Below are 17,648 nucleotides of genomic sequence, written 5' to 3' on the forward strand. Positions count from 1 at the left end.
TGCCAGGTAGCAGTCATAGAAAACAGCACCCAAGTGAGAACGCTCCCTATTCAGGTGAGAAAGAGATGAATAAGCATCTCTCTGTGAATTTAGTCTAGAAGAGAAATGGTTGTGGAGCTCCTTTAAAAGGTAAACCCACCAGCCACTCCTCGGAAGGAAGGTTGGGTATTCCTACTTCTGTAGTGATACTGCCTTGGAAACCCAAGGAGCGGTCCCTATGAGTAGGGGCCGACTCGATGGCAAATAACAACAACAACAACAATGAATTTAGTCTAGAAGAGAAATGGTTGTGAAGCTCCTTTAAAAGGTCCAGTGTGGCAAAACACCCCAACATTTCCTAAAACTCTGGGACATTATCCCTTGGGCCAGTTTCTGATAAGCTCCCAATCTATTTTCATCTTCCACCTGAGTGTTCTCAGTAGGCTAGAATGCAGTGCAATGTGTCAGGGTAGAAGGAGGGCCTCACCTGGCTGCACAGCTCCAGGTTCTCGGAATACACGGCTATCTGTCGTCTAGGCTGCTGCTCCTCTGATAGGTAGCTGGCCATGAGGATGAGGACATCAAAACCGTACTTGTCTGTAAATGCTTTCAGATCACTGGTGATATTCCTGTGAAACATACAGTTCTGAAACAACAACAGGAAACTTGATATTAATACAAAAATGGCTGGCTTTGGGGAGTTGTGCCACAAATCTATCCAGTCTTATGATGTATCAAGACTGACATTTATTTTAGATGCAAGTGAAATAAATATTTTGCTTTAAGAAAAATGGAGACTTTCATGCTCGGGCTTAAACTCTACTTTGCCATGATTATTAAGAATAGTTGGTTGTTGTTATGTGCCGTCAAGTTGGCCCCGACTCATAGCAACCCCTCCTTGGCTTTCCCAGGCGGTATCACTACAGAAGGAGATCACCCAACCTTCCTTCCGAGGAGAGGCTGGTGGGTTTGAACCGCCAGCCTTCAGGTTAGCAGTCAAGTGCCTTAGGCTCTATGCTACCAGAGCTCCAGGAATGAGCACCTTCACAATTTTGAAAAGTATATTTATTTGAGGGAGCTCTGGTAGCATAGAGCCTAAGGCACTTGACTGCTAATTAGAAGCCTGGTAGTTCAAACCCACCAGCCACTCCTCAGAAGGAAGATGGGGCAATCTCCTTCTGTAGTGATACTGCTTCAGAAACCCAAGTAGGGGTTGCTATGAGTCAGGTCCGACTCAATGGCACATAACAACAACAACATGTTTATTCAAATAGTTACTTTTATTTCCTCTTATTGCTCATAGAATCTATGTAGGAATGCCTGATATTATTACACCCTACCACTAGAAAAATAAGAGGGAGCTATTGTTCTTTTCTTCCTTTTTTCTCCCCTAATGATCATTATTAACTGCAAACAGAAATTCCTAAGAATGAAGCTAATTGAGTTCACAGTGTGTTTTGTTCTGGTGTAGAAATCCAGAAAATCTCTGATGTCAGATCTGCTTGCTCTATGGAGGAATGAAAGAAATGCAGAAAGGGCATCCACTACCATGGAGCACCCAGACCTGTGGCTTTCATCATCTGCAGAAAAGTTCCTGGCCTTTCAGAGTTTTATGAACTGCAATAAGAATTTCTTTGTCTGCATGGATGTCTCCTTTCCTTAAAGAAGTACAATTAAGACCGTATGCTGACACCTAACTCATTGTCTCACATATACTAGTTGTTCAAGAAATGTTTGGTGAATAACTAGAGAAATACACAAAATCAACCTGTGCTGTAGAATCCTCTCTCAAAGCATATGTAGGGTCATCATTATCTAATCAGGTTTAATCGACTGACAGTCTATTGCACTATTCAGTGAAAAACACCATGATGCACACTCAAGGGATTTTAAAAACTCTATTATTTTTTCTTTTAATTACAAAAATAACCAGAATTATGCATGCTGCTGGTAAAATATTAAGACAATACAGAAATGTATACCATAGAAAGTGGAAGTACCATGTACCTTTCCTCAGATAAGTACTGCAAAGAGCAAAGTTTTTCCCATATCCAGAGAGAGACATTTTTCCCATGTCCAGAGAGAGATTTGTATGTGAGAACTCTTCAAAACTTGAGATTTGATAATTGTGGCTTTAACAAATATCAAATTTAATTTACCAGCCACACCAACTATCCAAAAGACATGTTCTCTGTAGTTCAACTGAGTTGAATCTCCAGGTCTATGAGGCCCCTGAAAAGGGTCACAATACATTTTGCAGGTATGCTAACCCAGGAAGCACAACTTCCATATCTCAGGAAGGGGACTTTGATGTCTCCTCTTTCTGGTAGCCACTTTCATAGGCACCTCAAAAGTCTACTTGCACTTTTCCTTTAAATGATGATTTGGGCGAAAGTTTACAGAGCAAATTGTTTTCCATTCAACAGTTCATACATATTTTGTTTCATGGCATTGATTGTAGTCCCTATGATGTAACAGCCTTCTTCTCAGTTCCTCCCTGTGGTTACCTTTTCCCTTTGTCCTTCTTTCCTTTCATTCCTGCCCATTGAGTTATCTCCCTGTGCAAATGCTGCCCTTCCGATCTACCATGGTTGATTGTTCTAAGGAGTGTACCTACCTGGTGTAATTGTTTACCTCGTAGGCCTGTCTATTATTTGGCTGGAAGTTAAGCCACTAGAGTTCAATTCCAGCCCTGAAGGGTAACTAGAGGCCATAGAACTTTTGCTTTTTCATTAGAACTTGCACAACATAGTGGTAAATTGTGGTCAATGTCATGAAACAAAGTGTATGTGAACTGCTGTAGGAAAGTGAATTTGATCTGTAAATTTTCACCCAAATTACAATTAAAAAAAGAAGAAGAAGAAGAAGAAGAAGAACTTGCACAAGGAAACTCACAAAAGTCTCAGGATATATTGCTGGTAAATATCAAAGATCTATTGTATCTATAATGATGATAATATATGATGAAATTTACCATGTTAAAATAGAATAGCTTGAGGAAGCATGTGTTCAAAAACAACATGCAGAATAAAATTTCAAATTCACATGGACTCCAGACTTTTTGGAGACATAGAGGCTGGATGAACCCCTGAAACTATTGCCATGAGCTAATCTTTAAACCTTAAACCAAAAATATTACCTGGAGTCTCCCTAAAACCACAAAATAGTTTTTGCTTAACCAGTAAAGAATGTCTGTCTTGAGCATTGTGCTTTTTTATGATCTATCTGTATGGGGTCAAATAGACAACAGCAACTCCAAAGATTAGATTGGAAACTTAGGTGGCAGTGAGTTTATGTTAATGGAGGAAAAACAACTCAGAAAAGGAAGGTGAAGATAATTGCACAACTTGAAGAATGTAATCAATGTCACTGAATTGTACAAGTAGAAACTGTTGATTGGTGTATCTTTTGCTGTGTATATTCTCAACAATAACATTTTTTTCAAAGTGTACTTCATTTATAAAATTTTTTTATATATCATTTATAAAAGTGTTTTTCATTTATTGTCCCAACGATATTATGATTAGGGTAAAAACATGCCTTTTTTTTTTTTAAGTTTAAATCAACTCATCCCCAATAAAAGTAGATATTTAGAAAACTCTTTTTTCCCCGTAAATCTGCCCTCTTATTATGTGCAATATAGATTACCTAGATAAAATGATTTCTAATCATTGGTGTTATTAATCAAGAACCTCAATGGTGAGCTCTGTGCTGTTATGAATCAGAAAAGAGGATATGGTCCTGAAGGAAAACAAAAATGAACAGCCAACTGTCTAGATCTTATCCTCCAGGACTGAATGCTTTGGCATGAATTGTTGTTGTTAGGTACTGTAGAGTCATTTCGTTCATAGCAGCTCTATGTACAATAGAACGAAAAACTGCCCGGCCTTGTGCCATCCCCACAATCACTGCTATATTTGAGACCATTGTGTCAATCTATCTTGTTAGGGGTCTTCTTCTTTTTCACTGCCCCTCTACTATACCAACCATGATGTCCTTCTCCAGAGACTGGTTCTTTGTTTCTAAGAATAATTCTGGCTATAGTCTTCCAAGACAGATGTGTTTGTTCTTCTGGCAGCCCATGGCATATTGAATATTCTTTGCCAATACCATAATTCAAAGGCATCAATTATTCTTTGGTCTTCCTTATTCATTGTCAAGCTTTCACATGCACATAAGATGATTCAAATACCATGGCTTGGGTCAGGCACACTTTAGTCCTCAAAGCGACAGCTTTGCTTTTTAACACTTTAAAGAGGTCTTTTGCAGCAGATTTGTCCAATGCAATACATCATTCGATATCTTGACTGCTGCTTCCATGTGGGTGTTGATAGTGGAAACTGACCAAACATGCAATCAAGATATATTGATTATTATTGATGATTGGAATGTGAAAGTTGGAAACAAAGAAGAAGCATCAGTAGTTAGAAAATGTAGCTTTGGTTACAGAAATGTTCAAGTCCGGGAACAATCCCAAGATCAGCAGGCGACATGGCAGGCCACTGGTTCAAGTCTAGGAATTGGAGATATAGACTCGGCCAAATGCAGGATCCAAATGTGCCCCAAATCCAGAACTTCTTCAAAGCTTCTCCATATATACTGGAAGTAGGCTACATCCTGAAGGCAACTACCTAGCTGTTCACAGCAGATTATACCATGGAGGTGATTACAGTGTCATCATGGGGAATGACTACATCCAGCTGCCCAGCCACTCAAAAGCATGGCCCAGCAAAGCTGACACACAACTTTAACTACCTCCCCTCAAAATACATTTTCCTTGAAAGAAGACACACATTTCTAAGAGATTTTAACACATAGTAACAATTATCATGACACTCCCGGCTGGGTCATTGAAATAAGAGAAAGAGGGTTTTACAGTATCTGAGTATAGGAGCTCTGGTGGCATAGTGCCTAAGGCACTTGGCTGCTAACCAGAAGGCTGGAGGTTCAAACCCACCAGCCACTCCTCAGAAGGAAGATGGGGCAATCTACTTCTGTAGAGATACCACGTCGGAAACCCAAGGAGGGGTTGCTATGAGTCAAAATCGACTGGATGGCAGTGAGAGGATTCAGGAGAGGCGGCATTATTCAAAGACATTCTTGTGAAATATTTGCAATTCAAAAATATAGGTTAAGCCTCAACCTGTTGAGACTCTTCTATTTTAAAATGATGGCTCTAGGATCTTGCTGAGACAGTGGTGGTTCATTGAATTCTCACTTCCCATGAGGGAGACCAAAGTTCAATTTTTGGCCAGTGCACCTCATGCATGGCCACCACCTATCTGTCAGTGGAGGTTTGTGTGTTGCTGTGATGCTGAACAGGTTTCAGTAGAGCTTCTGAACTAAGACTAGAAAGAAAGGCCTGATGATCTACCTCCAAAAATCAGTCAATGAAAGCCCTATAAAGTAAAATGGTCCAATCTTCAAGCAATCATGGGAATGCAGCAGGCCCAGGCAGAGTTTAGTGCATTGTATATGGGGTTGCCATGAATCTGGACAATGTGACAGAAGTTAAAAATAATAACAGTCTTGCTACTCAAAGTGTGGCTCCAAGTCCAGCAGCAATAGCAACACCAGGCAGAATCTCAGGCCACACAGCAGACGTCATGGACTCGAATCTGCATTTTACATGATTTCTAGGTGATCGCAATGCATATTGAAATCTGACAAACACTGATCTTGGAAGACAGTTGTTGATGGATATATCTTCCAAAGGGAGCCCTGGTGGTATAGCGGTTAAATGCTGGGTTGCCAGCCAAAAGATGGGTGATTTGAACCTACAAGCCACTCCACAGGAGAAAGATGTGGCAGTCTGCTTCCGTAAAGACTTATCATAGATGTTGGAAACTCTGCGGGGCAGTTCTATTCTTTTCCTGTAGACTTCCATTCTATCTTCACTATAAGTCAGATTAACTCAATGGCAATGGGTACATTTTCAAACAAAGCAGTCATTTGGTTTCTCTCCATGGTGTTACCTGACTTGTACTGACTTCTTTCCTCAACCAGTTGTTCCTCACTCTGATCTTTTCCTAAAAATCACCCTGGGATATGTATTTCTGGGCTGCTTTGCTAGAGGTTCTGATTGACCAGGCTTGGAACTGAGTCTAAGAAAGTATATTTTTATCATGAACCTTGAGTCATTCTTATGATCAAGCCCCCTTTAACACTGCCCTGTATTTTCTCTGGGAGCTCTGCTGGTGTAATGCCTAAGGCATTTGATTGCTAAGCAGAAGCCTGGTGGTTCAAACACACCAGCCACTCCTTGGAAAGAAGACTGAGTAATCTATTTCCATAGTGAGTATACCGTCTTGGAAACCCAAGGATGGCTTGCTATGAGTCAGATTCGACTCAATGGCAGTGAGTTTGGTTTGGTTTGATATTTCCTCTGGGTGGCCTCAAATTCCACAGGACCAAATAAAGTATTGATAAAATAAAAGTTTATGTGGCTCAGCTACATATGTTAGAGAAACAAATTACTTAAATTTTACAGTAGCCCCAAAACAAGGATTGTCAACAACTGTGCCCTTTCTACTCTAATAAAGTCATCCAAACCAGATCACATCTTACTAGATTTAGGATAATGTCAGCAGTTTTATGTTTAAGCCAAAGTCAAACAAGAGAATGAGTGAGAATTTTCAGGAATCTTCAAGGCAGAGTCTGTTTGTTCTGCTTCTATGCTGGTGCTGTTTGCATAGGAGATAATTTATTATTGTCTTCTAGCTATGCAGGGAGTCATGTGCTGCGACGGCTCTTATGTTGCTGACAAGCTAGGCTGGCCCTGAATAAACAGCACTTCATCATCAACATGACCCAACTGAACATACAGGTTGGCATTTTGTTCCCCCCATCTGCCTTCTACCTGATAAATTACTGTTTTAGTTACATGTATACAAATACTATTTATTAATCTGCTCAAATGTCTCCATAATGTTTCCTCTACCTTAAGATAAAATTATGAACATACAAACATAGTCAAACAGACATACATACATATCTCACTCAATTTGCCAAAAGTTTGAAAAATAGAGGGATCTCTTTTAATCTACCCCTCACTGCGACCTTTTGCAAATATACCTTCTGCGTTTGAAGTATGACCTCAGCCTGTGAATGCTGCATGGAATTTAGGAAGTTATTTTACTGATCATTGCAACTGGGAATTGACTGGCAAAAATGCAGACAACTCCCATCCATTAGGAAGAATGGAAATTACTCCCTGTCAAAGTTCTTTGTAACCCATGGTTCTAAAGATTCATTATTAAACATATTTTTAAGAGATCATATATGATTTTTTTCTGAGTAATTCCTAATTTCTGAATGAATGGAAAGCCCTGAGAATATGGAGTGGGGGTGGAGAGGGTAGAAGGGAATTGCTTTGGAATTTCCCAGCCAAAAATTAATATGTAGATCTCAAGGGCCCTAAAAGAGGCTGATAATTGGTATAACATAGGGAAAGGAAACAGAAATAATATAGCTGTACTTAAAATAACAACTGAGAGAGTGATCCTGTCCAATAAATTTACTACATTTTTAGTTGAAAGTACACAGGCAAATGTAATGGAGAGTTCCATTTTCTCACTATCTTGGTTCTTATCTTAATTCAAAGCTGTGCTGAGGGAATTGGTGAGGAACAAGCTCCAGGAATTGATGGAATACCCCCATTGGGATCTTTCAACATATGGATGCCCTGTTGGAGCCACTTTCTCAGCTATGCCAAGAGATTTGGAAGACAGCTACCTGGCCAACTGACTGGAAGAGATCCATATTTGTACCCATTCCAAAGAAAGGTGATCCCACAGAATGTGGAAATTATCAAACAATATCATTAATATCACATGCAAGTAAAATCTTACTGAAGATAATTCAAAAATGGTTGCAGCAGTATATTGACAGAGAACTTCCAGAGGTGCAGGCTGGATTCGGAAGAGGACGTGGAACGAGGGATATCATTGCTGATGTCAGATGGATCTTGGCTCAAAGTAAATAATACCAGAAAGATGTTTATTTGTGTTTTATTGACTTTGCAAAAGCATTTGATTGTGTGGATCGTAACAAATTGTGGATAACCTTGAGAAGAATGGGAATTCCAGAACACTTAATTGTACTCATGAAGAACCTGTATATAGACCAGGAAGCTGTTGTTCAAACAGAAAAAGGGAACAATGCATGGTTTAAAATCAAGAAGGGAGTGTGTCAGGGTTGTATCCTTTCACCATACTTATTAAATCTGTATGCTGAGCAAATAATCCAAAAAACTGGACTATATGAAGAAGAATGTGGCTTCAGGATTGGAGGAAGAATCATTAACAACCTGCAATATGCTGACTACACAACTTTGTTTGCTGAAAGTGAGGATGACTTGAAGCACTTACTGATGAAGACTGAAGAATACGGTCTGCAGTATGGATTACATCTCAATATAAAGTAAACAAAAATCCTCACAACTGGACCTGTAAGTAGCATTACGATAAATGGAGAAAAGATTGAAATTGTCAAAGACTTCACGTTGCTTGGTTCTACAATCGATGCTAATGGAAGCAGCAGTCAGGACATCAGATGACGTATAGCACTGGGCAAATCAGCTGCAAAGGACCTCTTTCATGTGCTGAAGATCAAAGATGTCTCCTTGAGGACTAAGGTGCGCCTGGCACAAGCCATGGTATTTTCAATCACCTCATATGCATGTGAGAGCTGGACATTGAATAAGGAGGACCAAAGAAGAGCTGATGCTTTTGAGCTGTAGTGTTGGTGAAGAATGCTGAAAGTACCATGGACTGCTAAAAGAACTAACAGGTCTGTCTTAGAGGAAGTGCAGCCAGAATGCTCCTTGGAGGCAAGAATGGCCAGACTTCGTCTCACATACTTTGGTCATGTTGTCAGAAGGGACCATTCCCTGGAGAAGGATGTCATGCTTGGTAGAGTGGAGAGTCAATGAAAGAGGGGAAGGCCCTCAACGAGGTAGATTGACATGGTGGTGGCGGCGGCGGCGATGGGCTCAAGTGTAGCAAGAGTCATGAAGCTGGTTTAGGACCGGACGGTGTTTCGTTCTGCTGTGCATAGGGTTGCTATGAGTCGGAGATGACTCGATGGCACCTAACAACAATAGTTCTTATTCCATTAGTCTGACAAATTTAGTTTTTTGTACTATTTGCTGATCGCTTCAGTGCATGACATGAAGTAAAAGTGACCTGAATATTGTTTTGCAAACATTTGAATGCACAAATGTGAACACTTCATGAAGGGAAAAAAACACCATTCTTCTTGTATCACCCATATATTTTCACCTTCTCTTATCTCTTCAATCCACTTCTGTCAGTTTAGTGTCTTCACCAATCCACTGAAATGGCTCTTGTGAAAAATGTCCAATCACTTCCACATTAAAAAATCCAAAATGTCACTTTCCTCTTCTTGTGATATTGGACTTCATGGAATTCCATGCAGTTGATTCTTTTTCCCTTCTTGAGACACTTCTTTCCTGACATCACATATTTCTTGTTTTTCTCATCGGCTACTCCTCAATCACCTTTGCTGTTTTTTCTTTCTTATTTTCATTTCTTTTCTTTCTTATTTCTTATTCTTTTCTTTCTTGTTTCCTAATCCCTTTCTTTTCTTTATCTACACATTCTCCCTTGGTGATCTCATCTAGTCACATGGTCTTAAAATCATCTATATGCCAATGACAACTGCATCTACATCTCTCTGAACACTAGCCTTGTCTGTACACATGACACCCCAACATGAATGTCTAATAAACATCTCAAACAAAATACCACCCACCTCCTCTCCAGTTTTCTCCGTATCATTCAATGGCATCACTATCCAAAAAGTTCTTCAAGCCCTAAATCTAGGAATGATTCTTAATTCCCTTTTCACCTCATTCGTCACATAACCCATCAGCAAAGCCTATTCACTTTATCTCTAAAACATGTATCAAATCCAAATGCTTGTTTCACTTCTCTCCATCTCTGTTATTCTCCTAGTCACAGCCACCATCTCTTTGAACTTCTTCAGCAGGCTCCCAGTTGGTCTTCCTGCTAACACTCTTGTCTACCTATGACCAACTCTCCACATAGCACCAAGAGGGAGCTTTTAAAAATGTAGATCAAATCATGAACTCTTGTGCTTAAAACAAATTCAAAAGTTTCCCAATGCAAAAATTATTTACTATTGTTTATTGTTTTTTAAGTGGGAGAAAAAAGATTAAATGTCCTTGAGAGTAAGACTTCTTATAAATCAGGGAGAAAAAAATAGACATACCAGTACAAAAATCATTGGAGAATATGAGACAACTCACAACTGAAATACAAATAAGTTATGACTGATAAATATCTAACCTCATTAATAATCAAAGAAATGCTTTGAATGGAAAATTTTTATCTTTTCTTTTCCTAATATTATTGGTAAATATTTCCCAAATGAGCAGTGTCATATATGTTAGAAATATATTCTAAAGGCAGAATATATGCATAATCATATATGCACATGAAGGTTTATGTACAAAATTATTTACTAGATTATTTAATAATTAAGACTTGGAAACAATCTAAATGTCCAACAATACAGAAATAGTTAAACAAATTATTAATCACAAACAAAGCAATATGAAATGACTATTAAAAACCATGCTACCAAAGAATAGTTAATGACACAGGAAAATACTCATGACAGTGTTAAGTGGGAAATCATTTCTATAATTATGTACACATAGAATGACTTTTCTAAATGTATTCCAATAATATGTATTGAAATCTAATACACAACAGACATTAAGATATCCTGAGATTAAAGTTACCATAGTTTAGTCAAATTGCTAATGTAAAATCTTATGTCTCTCTATTATTACAGAGAGCTTCCTCCAACGTTTCCAGAAAAGGTTTGGAGTCAGTTGGACAGGAAGTTAACCCTGGCTCTGTATTTCACTAGCAGGGTGACTTGAATGAGTTAACCTCACATCTTTGAGGTTTATTTTCCTCATTTATAATTCCACACCTCAAGACTGTTGTGAGAATTAAGAACATACAGAAAAAGGCTGGCTTAGTGGCTAACATATAGAAAGAATGAATGTTAGGTCTCTTTCCTTTCATGGTTCTTAAACTATAAAAACATCATTCTGAGGATTTATGGGACTAATCTAATTCACAGAACGAATTTTACAAGATTCTGTATATCAAGGCTGGTTATTTATATTATAATTAGTTACATTACATCCTTTATATTATATGTGAATTTTCTAATAACGATCACATATATTCAATCATTCAAGCAATTCACATGTGAAATTCCTAGATAAGAGGTGATGGCGAAAGTTGCACAAAGTTAAATCATTTTGAAAATTGATGTAAGATATAAGAACTATGGGTAAGTCAGTGTTTACCTAATTAAGGATTTTTTATCCTTAATTCCAATTATATTCAATGAATGCCTCATGTGTTTGTTTGTGACTACACAAATAACTTTTGAAGTATAACAAAGTGAAAAAGGGAAGAAAAATATAGTGATTTTTCCTTCAGCTAAATCATCTTGGCTGGAGTCTCTTTCAGAATTTGCTCTGCTTCACCTCCAAGTATAAAATGACCTCAGTGAATTTTACTCCTGATACCAACATTGTCCAGTTAGTGTCAACATTAAAAAGATGCATGGACTACCCACTTAATCCAAAATAGTTGGCTCCCTTTCAAATTACAAGTTAATTATACCAAATAAGGCTTTTATTAAATGAAATGAATTACTGTCTATTGTCATGCACAAGCCATTCCTGAATTTGTTATGTCTGAAACTTTTTTCTTCTCGCAGGAAATAGAAAAATGAAGTGAGCAGGTATTGTTTGTAGGTAGATGCTTATAGATAAAATCATGACCAGGATTAAAACACAAGCTTGTATAGTTTCATTTTTGAGAATAGTGAGGCTTAGAAACATAGTTTGACAATCCATACTACCTGATAAGCACAGTGGGCAGTATGGATTGCTGAGTTACTGAAATTTAAGAGTATAATTTGACATTTATACTCTGCATGGATTTATTTTTAAGCAGAAGACTTTTTTTTTAAATTAAGATATAAGAAAAATGCTGAGGTATGTACACAAATGTTCTAACTGAAAGCTTTATGATTTATGCCACCAAAATTCCATTATGATGTTTAAAATATTCAGCAATAATAAAGTCTGATAATTTTGACAGGAAAATGATTTATGAGAACACAAAATGCATAAATTAAGATTTTATTTATTCTGTTTTTCATACACCCTTTAATTGGTAAGCAAAGATATTTCCCATATTTTTTAATGCATGTCACTTTTTTTACACTCTATTGTTCTTATTTTTAAGAGCTAACCAAGGTATTTTCATAGTAAAAACTTCACTGGCTCTATTAAAGATGTATTATACATTTTATTTTGAAAATAGAGTCTGATGGCACATACTTTCATTCTTTATGGTTAAAGAGAGGGTCTTTTTGTGAAAAGCTTTTGTTAAAATTTAAAATACTACAATATATAAACCAATATATAACTTACATATGCATATCAATATAATTTTCATTTAAATTGCTAGTAAAACAAACAAACAAAAAAAGCTCACTACCATCGAATCTGTTCCAACTCTTAGTGACCCCTCCTTGGGTTGCCAAGGCAGTATCTCTAAGGAAGCACAGTCTTCCTTCTGAGGAGTGGTTGGTGGGTTTGAACTGGCAGCTTTCTGGTTAGCAGTGAAATGCCTTACACACTATGCCACCACAGCTCCAAATCACTAGTAGGCTAACATTAACTGAGCACTGACATTGCACATTAAGCACTCAGTTCAATGCCTTGCATCATTTCATTTAAACTTGAAGATGCTTCTTTGAGGTAAGTAACATTATCTCCATTTTGCATTCAGAAAACAGAGACTTCAAGAGGCTTAATAACTCATGTCACACAGCTCATGTGTGGGGAAAATGGAACTTGAACCAGGTTTATTTGACCTCAGAGTCCTTGCTTTAACACCTTTGCTCTCCTTGAATGAGAAAATGCTTTATCACTAAAGATTACCAATTAATTTAGTTTTTATTTTAATAAAAAAGTTTCTTTCTAATCTACTAGCTTCCATTCTCTTTTCTCACTATATAAAAAAGCAAGCCACATCATGGATTTTGACAACATGTTAATAATACTTCACAGTTCAATTATTTTGATGACCCAGTATTATTAATTGATACCATGTTTTATGATCTATTTTTAGTTTCTCACTTTCTTTATAAAATACTAATGTAAGACAACCATTAACTATACGAATAAGCCTAATATCAAAAACTTGTCCAAAGAAACAACAACACAGAAGAAAGAGATAATATTCTTGCAATTTTTTTTTAAAGTTTTTGGGCATGTATGTGTACATAGGGGAAAAAAAAAATCAGGAGAAGTGGCATACTACTGGTTATCCAGAATTATCCTCTTATAGTTTTCTTGTCTTGGAAGTTTGGACAAAATCTCATCATCAAAAAGTGTTCCCGACATCATTTCTCTACTTCATTGAAGCCCACACAAAACTGGGATTTAGGATTGCTGAAGGGGGTTACAAAAAGAAAAGAGGTATTTTTTACTCTGAGGGTGCAGACATCTCTAATGGAGGAGTCTATGGTACTGCCATCATTCCAAGTCTTCCTATTAAGGAATAATTGTCAAAGGCGATTATATCAATTTGTAGATGCTTCACTTTAGATCAAGCATGTTGTAATTATTAGGGGAGAAACCTAGAGTCTTTTAAGCAATACTCATTGTAATGTCATTGCTTGGGTTGAAGAATTCAAGAATAAAGAGAGCATATGTTTATTGAAGATCACTACTTTCATGTCATGCGACAAATATGTATTACTTTCTATAACCATATCATTAGGGTGCCTTGGTGGTGCCAATGGTTAACACATTAGGCTGTTAACCAAAAGGTTGGTGGTTTGAGTTCACCAAAAGTTGGCTGGTGATCTATTTCTGTAAATTAGTTATTGAAAACCCTTCAGAGTATAGTTCTACTCTGACACAAGTGGGGTCGCCATGAGTTGGAATCAACTGGATGGCAACTAGGTTCAACCATATTATTAATGGAGAGTGAAAAAGTGAGAAAGAATTAGGATGATTCATCTGAAGAGAAAATATGTCTGTTTGAAGACCTAGGTGCACCTAACCCAAACCATGGTATTTTCAATCACCTCATATGCATGTGAGAACTGGACAGTGAATAAGGAAGACTAAAAGAAGAGTTGATGCTTTTGAGTAGTGGTGCTGGCAAAGAATACTGAAAGTACCACGAACTGCCAGAACAAACAAATCTGTCCTGGAAGAAGTGCAGCTGGAATGCTCCTTGGAAGTGAGAATGGCCAGACTTTGTCTCACCTACTTTGGTAGTGTTGTCAGAAGGGACCATTTCCTGGAGAAGAATATCATGCCTGGTAGAGTGGAGGGTCAGTGAAAAAGGGGAAGGCCCTCACTGAGATGGATTGACACAGTGGCAGCAATGATGGGCTCAGGTATAGCAAGGATTGTGAGGCTGGCACAGGACCGGGCAGTATTTCATTCTGTTGAACATAATAGGGTCGCTATGAATCAGAGCTGACTCTACAGCACCTAACAACAACAACAGCAACAATTTAAAAATCATAAGTTTGAGTCATGAACTTGTTGAAATCAAGTGAGCTGATTTCAGGCCAACCTGAAATTAAGTGAGCTGAACTCCTAACCCATTCTTACTATCTTAATCATAAAGAAGAGAGAATTGACTCTGCAAAAAGATGCTTAAATGCCATACTTTATAGAAGAGTGGTCTTAGGCAGACTCTTATAAGCCGTTAATAGTAGATTGAATACTTAGATGTGGGGAAGGTTCAGAATCAATTAAGGATAAATAAGTCATCACCTCATTACTAGTTTACCCTAATTTACATTTTCTTCTAGGACAAACCCATAATCATCAAAACTTTCTGTTACAATACAGATTTAAGGATAAAGTAAGAAAAGGACTAGAGTGTTATTCCCTTTAAGAACCCCTTTTTTGTTCACATAGATTTATAGGTATTTCTATATGGGAAGGAATGACTCAGGACATATGAATATTGGAAAACTACTCATTAGGCAAGCTTTATTTTTTGAAATGGTAGAACCTGGGCAATGCCCTGGCTGCAAAAATAAAGAAATAAATTTATTTTCATAATTATGTACGAAAAAAAACATCCAACTTAGCCTATTTAGAGCCATGAGCCTGACACTTATGGCTTTATTTATTTTCCTTTGTAAAAAAATAAATTATCGAGTTTGAAAAATATTTCAAGAAGTCAAGAGACCTCCTTTCTTCTCCAGGTATCTCTTTCTGATTTATAAAACCATCAGTCAAGTCTCCAGAGAGCTTGCTGTACATGTGTGCTACCCACACTCCTGATTTCTCTAAGCTGTGTCAATATTAACCTGACCAAATGAAGATCAAACTGTCTCTTTTGTTCCTCACGCTCCTTGCATGGGGAGCACAATATGGCTCTTGTCAGAGGTGCTTCATCATTTTGGCTCAAGGAAACTGTCAGTACAGTTTGGGATTCGTTCTTCATGGGCAGATATCCTGATGGGTCTAATGAAGCCTTTCTGCTGACAACTCATTTGCTAAAAACACCCAACCATCACCAAGTTTAAATGCGGAATATGGTTGTGTCCCCTTTCCTATCATCCTGATGAAAGTAATTATTTTTGTTGAAGTCTAAAAAAAAAAAAAACAGATGTCAAGGTACAGTACACAGTCCTTTTCACCTTTTCAAGTCCACCTCTCACCACCCCTATGTGCTCTTGCTTGTTTCCATTTGCTCACTGATAAACTTTATGACACTCTTAAATTGCAATATAATAGGGTAAACACCAATCTTAGAGCACACATGCAGAGCCAACAGTCTGTGTGTGCCATTTGTTGCAAATATAAGCTAATTACCAGAAACCCCCTCCTGAAAATAGATATACTCTGGAGTTTGTGGTTTTATTTTCATTTGGAGATGTCTGAGTGTGGGGAGCTTGAGGAATTTGTTTTCAGGTTCCTTACCTGTCATGACTGTTGTCATGACTCTCTTGGTTGTAAAATGTAGAAACTTAACTTGAGCTGCCTTTAATAAAGAAAGAATGAGAAGGATCTGGGCAGTGTTCTCACAGAAGCCAAGGAAGACCAGGAAGACAAACTGGGAGATGGGGAGGGGTTGCCTTGGTCCTAGGACCACTGCTCCCAGGTCATCCATCCTCCCATCCTCTTCTTCTGGCTTTATACTGCTCTCCTAGAGCAGACTGGCACCCTCCAAATGGTAGGGGACATGGAGGCTGCAGCTCCTCAGTTGCAGACCTTATTGTTTTAGTTACTAGGGAGAGATAGTCCATTCACTCTAGATCTCAAATTTGAAAATCTGGAGAAGGAACTCTTGTTGTTCCTACTTGGATTGGATGCTTACACTTTGGTCAGTCACTTGAGGTGGATTGGAAACATCACAGAACACAGACATGGTATCAGTTGCAACAAGGTTGTTGGGTAACAGAGTCATTTCCTAGAAAAAGGGAGTGGGCTGATAAACCCATAGGTGGGAACTCTAGATATCAAGCACAAAGGACTCTTTCACACACACATACACACGTCAGATAATTCCCCAAATACTCAGTTTAATTCCAACCAACCAAACTCAGTCATAGGGAGACATGTGGTGTTTGGAAAGATATCTTTAGTCAAGTAATTTAACTGGGAAAAATTAGCTTTGGTTTTTCATGAAAGTTATCCCAATTAAGAAAGTATTTTAAAGAGGAGTGACAAAACAAAAATATGAGTTTAAAGCTTATAAAATGGAATGTATGCCTTTTCAACAATAATAATAACAAATGTATAGTACCAGCCAAAAGACTGAGGGAAAAGAGGAAAAGCCTTGTTAGTGTTTATTCTTTCAGCTCCATGTGTAGAATTCTTTTTTGGGTCTCTGAAGACTTCAGACGCTTAACTCTCCACCACAACAGTCAAACTTCCACTGCCATTTTTACCATACATCTGAGGCAGTGAAATGGTTTACGTATAAATTAGAAATGATCTTCTGGTCCTGCCTCCAGTGCAGAGAGTACTTGGATTAAGTCTGGTGGAAAAAACTGTTTCACTTAGTATTTTAATTATTATCCTTTTACACAAGAGTTATTTATAGAAGGACTACATTGTTGTTGTTGTGATTTGCCATCAAGTCAGCCCAACTCAGAGCGACCCCTCCTTGGGTTTCCGAGGCAGTATCACTACGGAAGTAGGAATGCCCAACCTTTCTTCCGAGGAGTGGCTGGTGGGTTTGAACCTTCAGCCTTCTGGTTAGCAGTCAAGTGCCTTAGGCACTATGCTACCAGAGCTCCTAGAAGGACTACAGGAGGCCAAATATAGAAATCTTTGAATTCATAACAGGTGAAAAGTAATCACTTTAGACCAGTGCTTCTCAACATTGATGCTATTGACAGTTTGAACCAGACAGCTCCCACTTGTGGGGGGCTGATCTGTGCATTGCAGGAAGTCCAGCAGTATCCCTGGCCTCTACCCACTAGATGCTATTAGCAACCCCAGCCAGTAGTGACAACCACAAATATCTCCACAAATTACCAGATGTCCCTGGGTGGGGGGAAGTGGGCAAGGGAGGGCAATTGCCCCAATTAGGAAGTACTAC

At 38.1% G+C, this 17,648-nt stretch overlaps 1 protein-coding gene across 1 annotated transcript in view; it reads right to left on the reverse strand.

The window, feature by feature from the left end:
• The window catches only part of PRUNE2 (prune homolog 2 with BCH domain), a 362,578-nt gene that overhangs the window by 111,552 nt on the left and 233,378 nt on the right, over positions 1–17,648 (reverse strand). The window contains 1 exon segment of the mRNA XM_042780613.1: positions 467–625. Coding sequence (XP_042636547.1) covers positions 467–625 — 159 coding nt within the window.

This window comes from Orycteropus afer, unplaced genomic scaffold (assembly GCF_000298275.1).
Source record: "Orycteropus afer afer isolate SDZICR_OR568_19922 unplaced genomic scaffold, OryAfe1.0 scaffold00005, whole genome shotgun sequence".
NCBI classification, from domain to species: Eukaryota; Metazoa; Chordata; class Mammalia; order Tubulidentata; family Orycteropodidae; genus Orycteropus; species Orycteropus afer.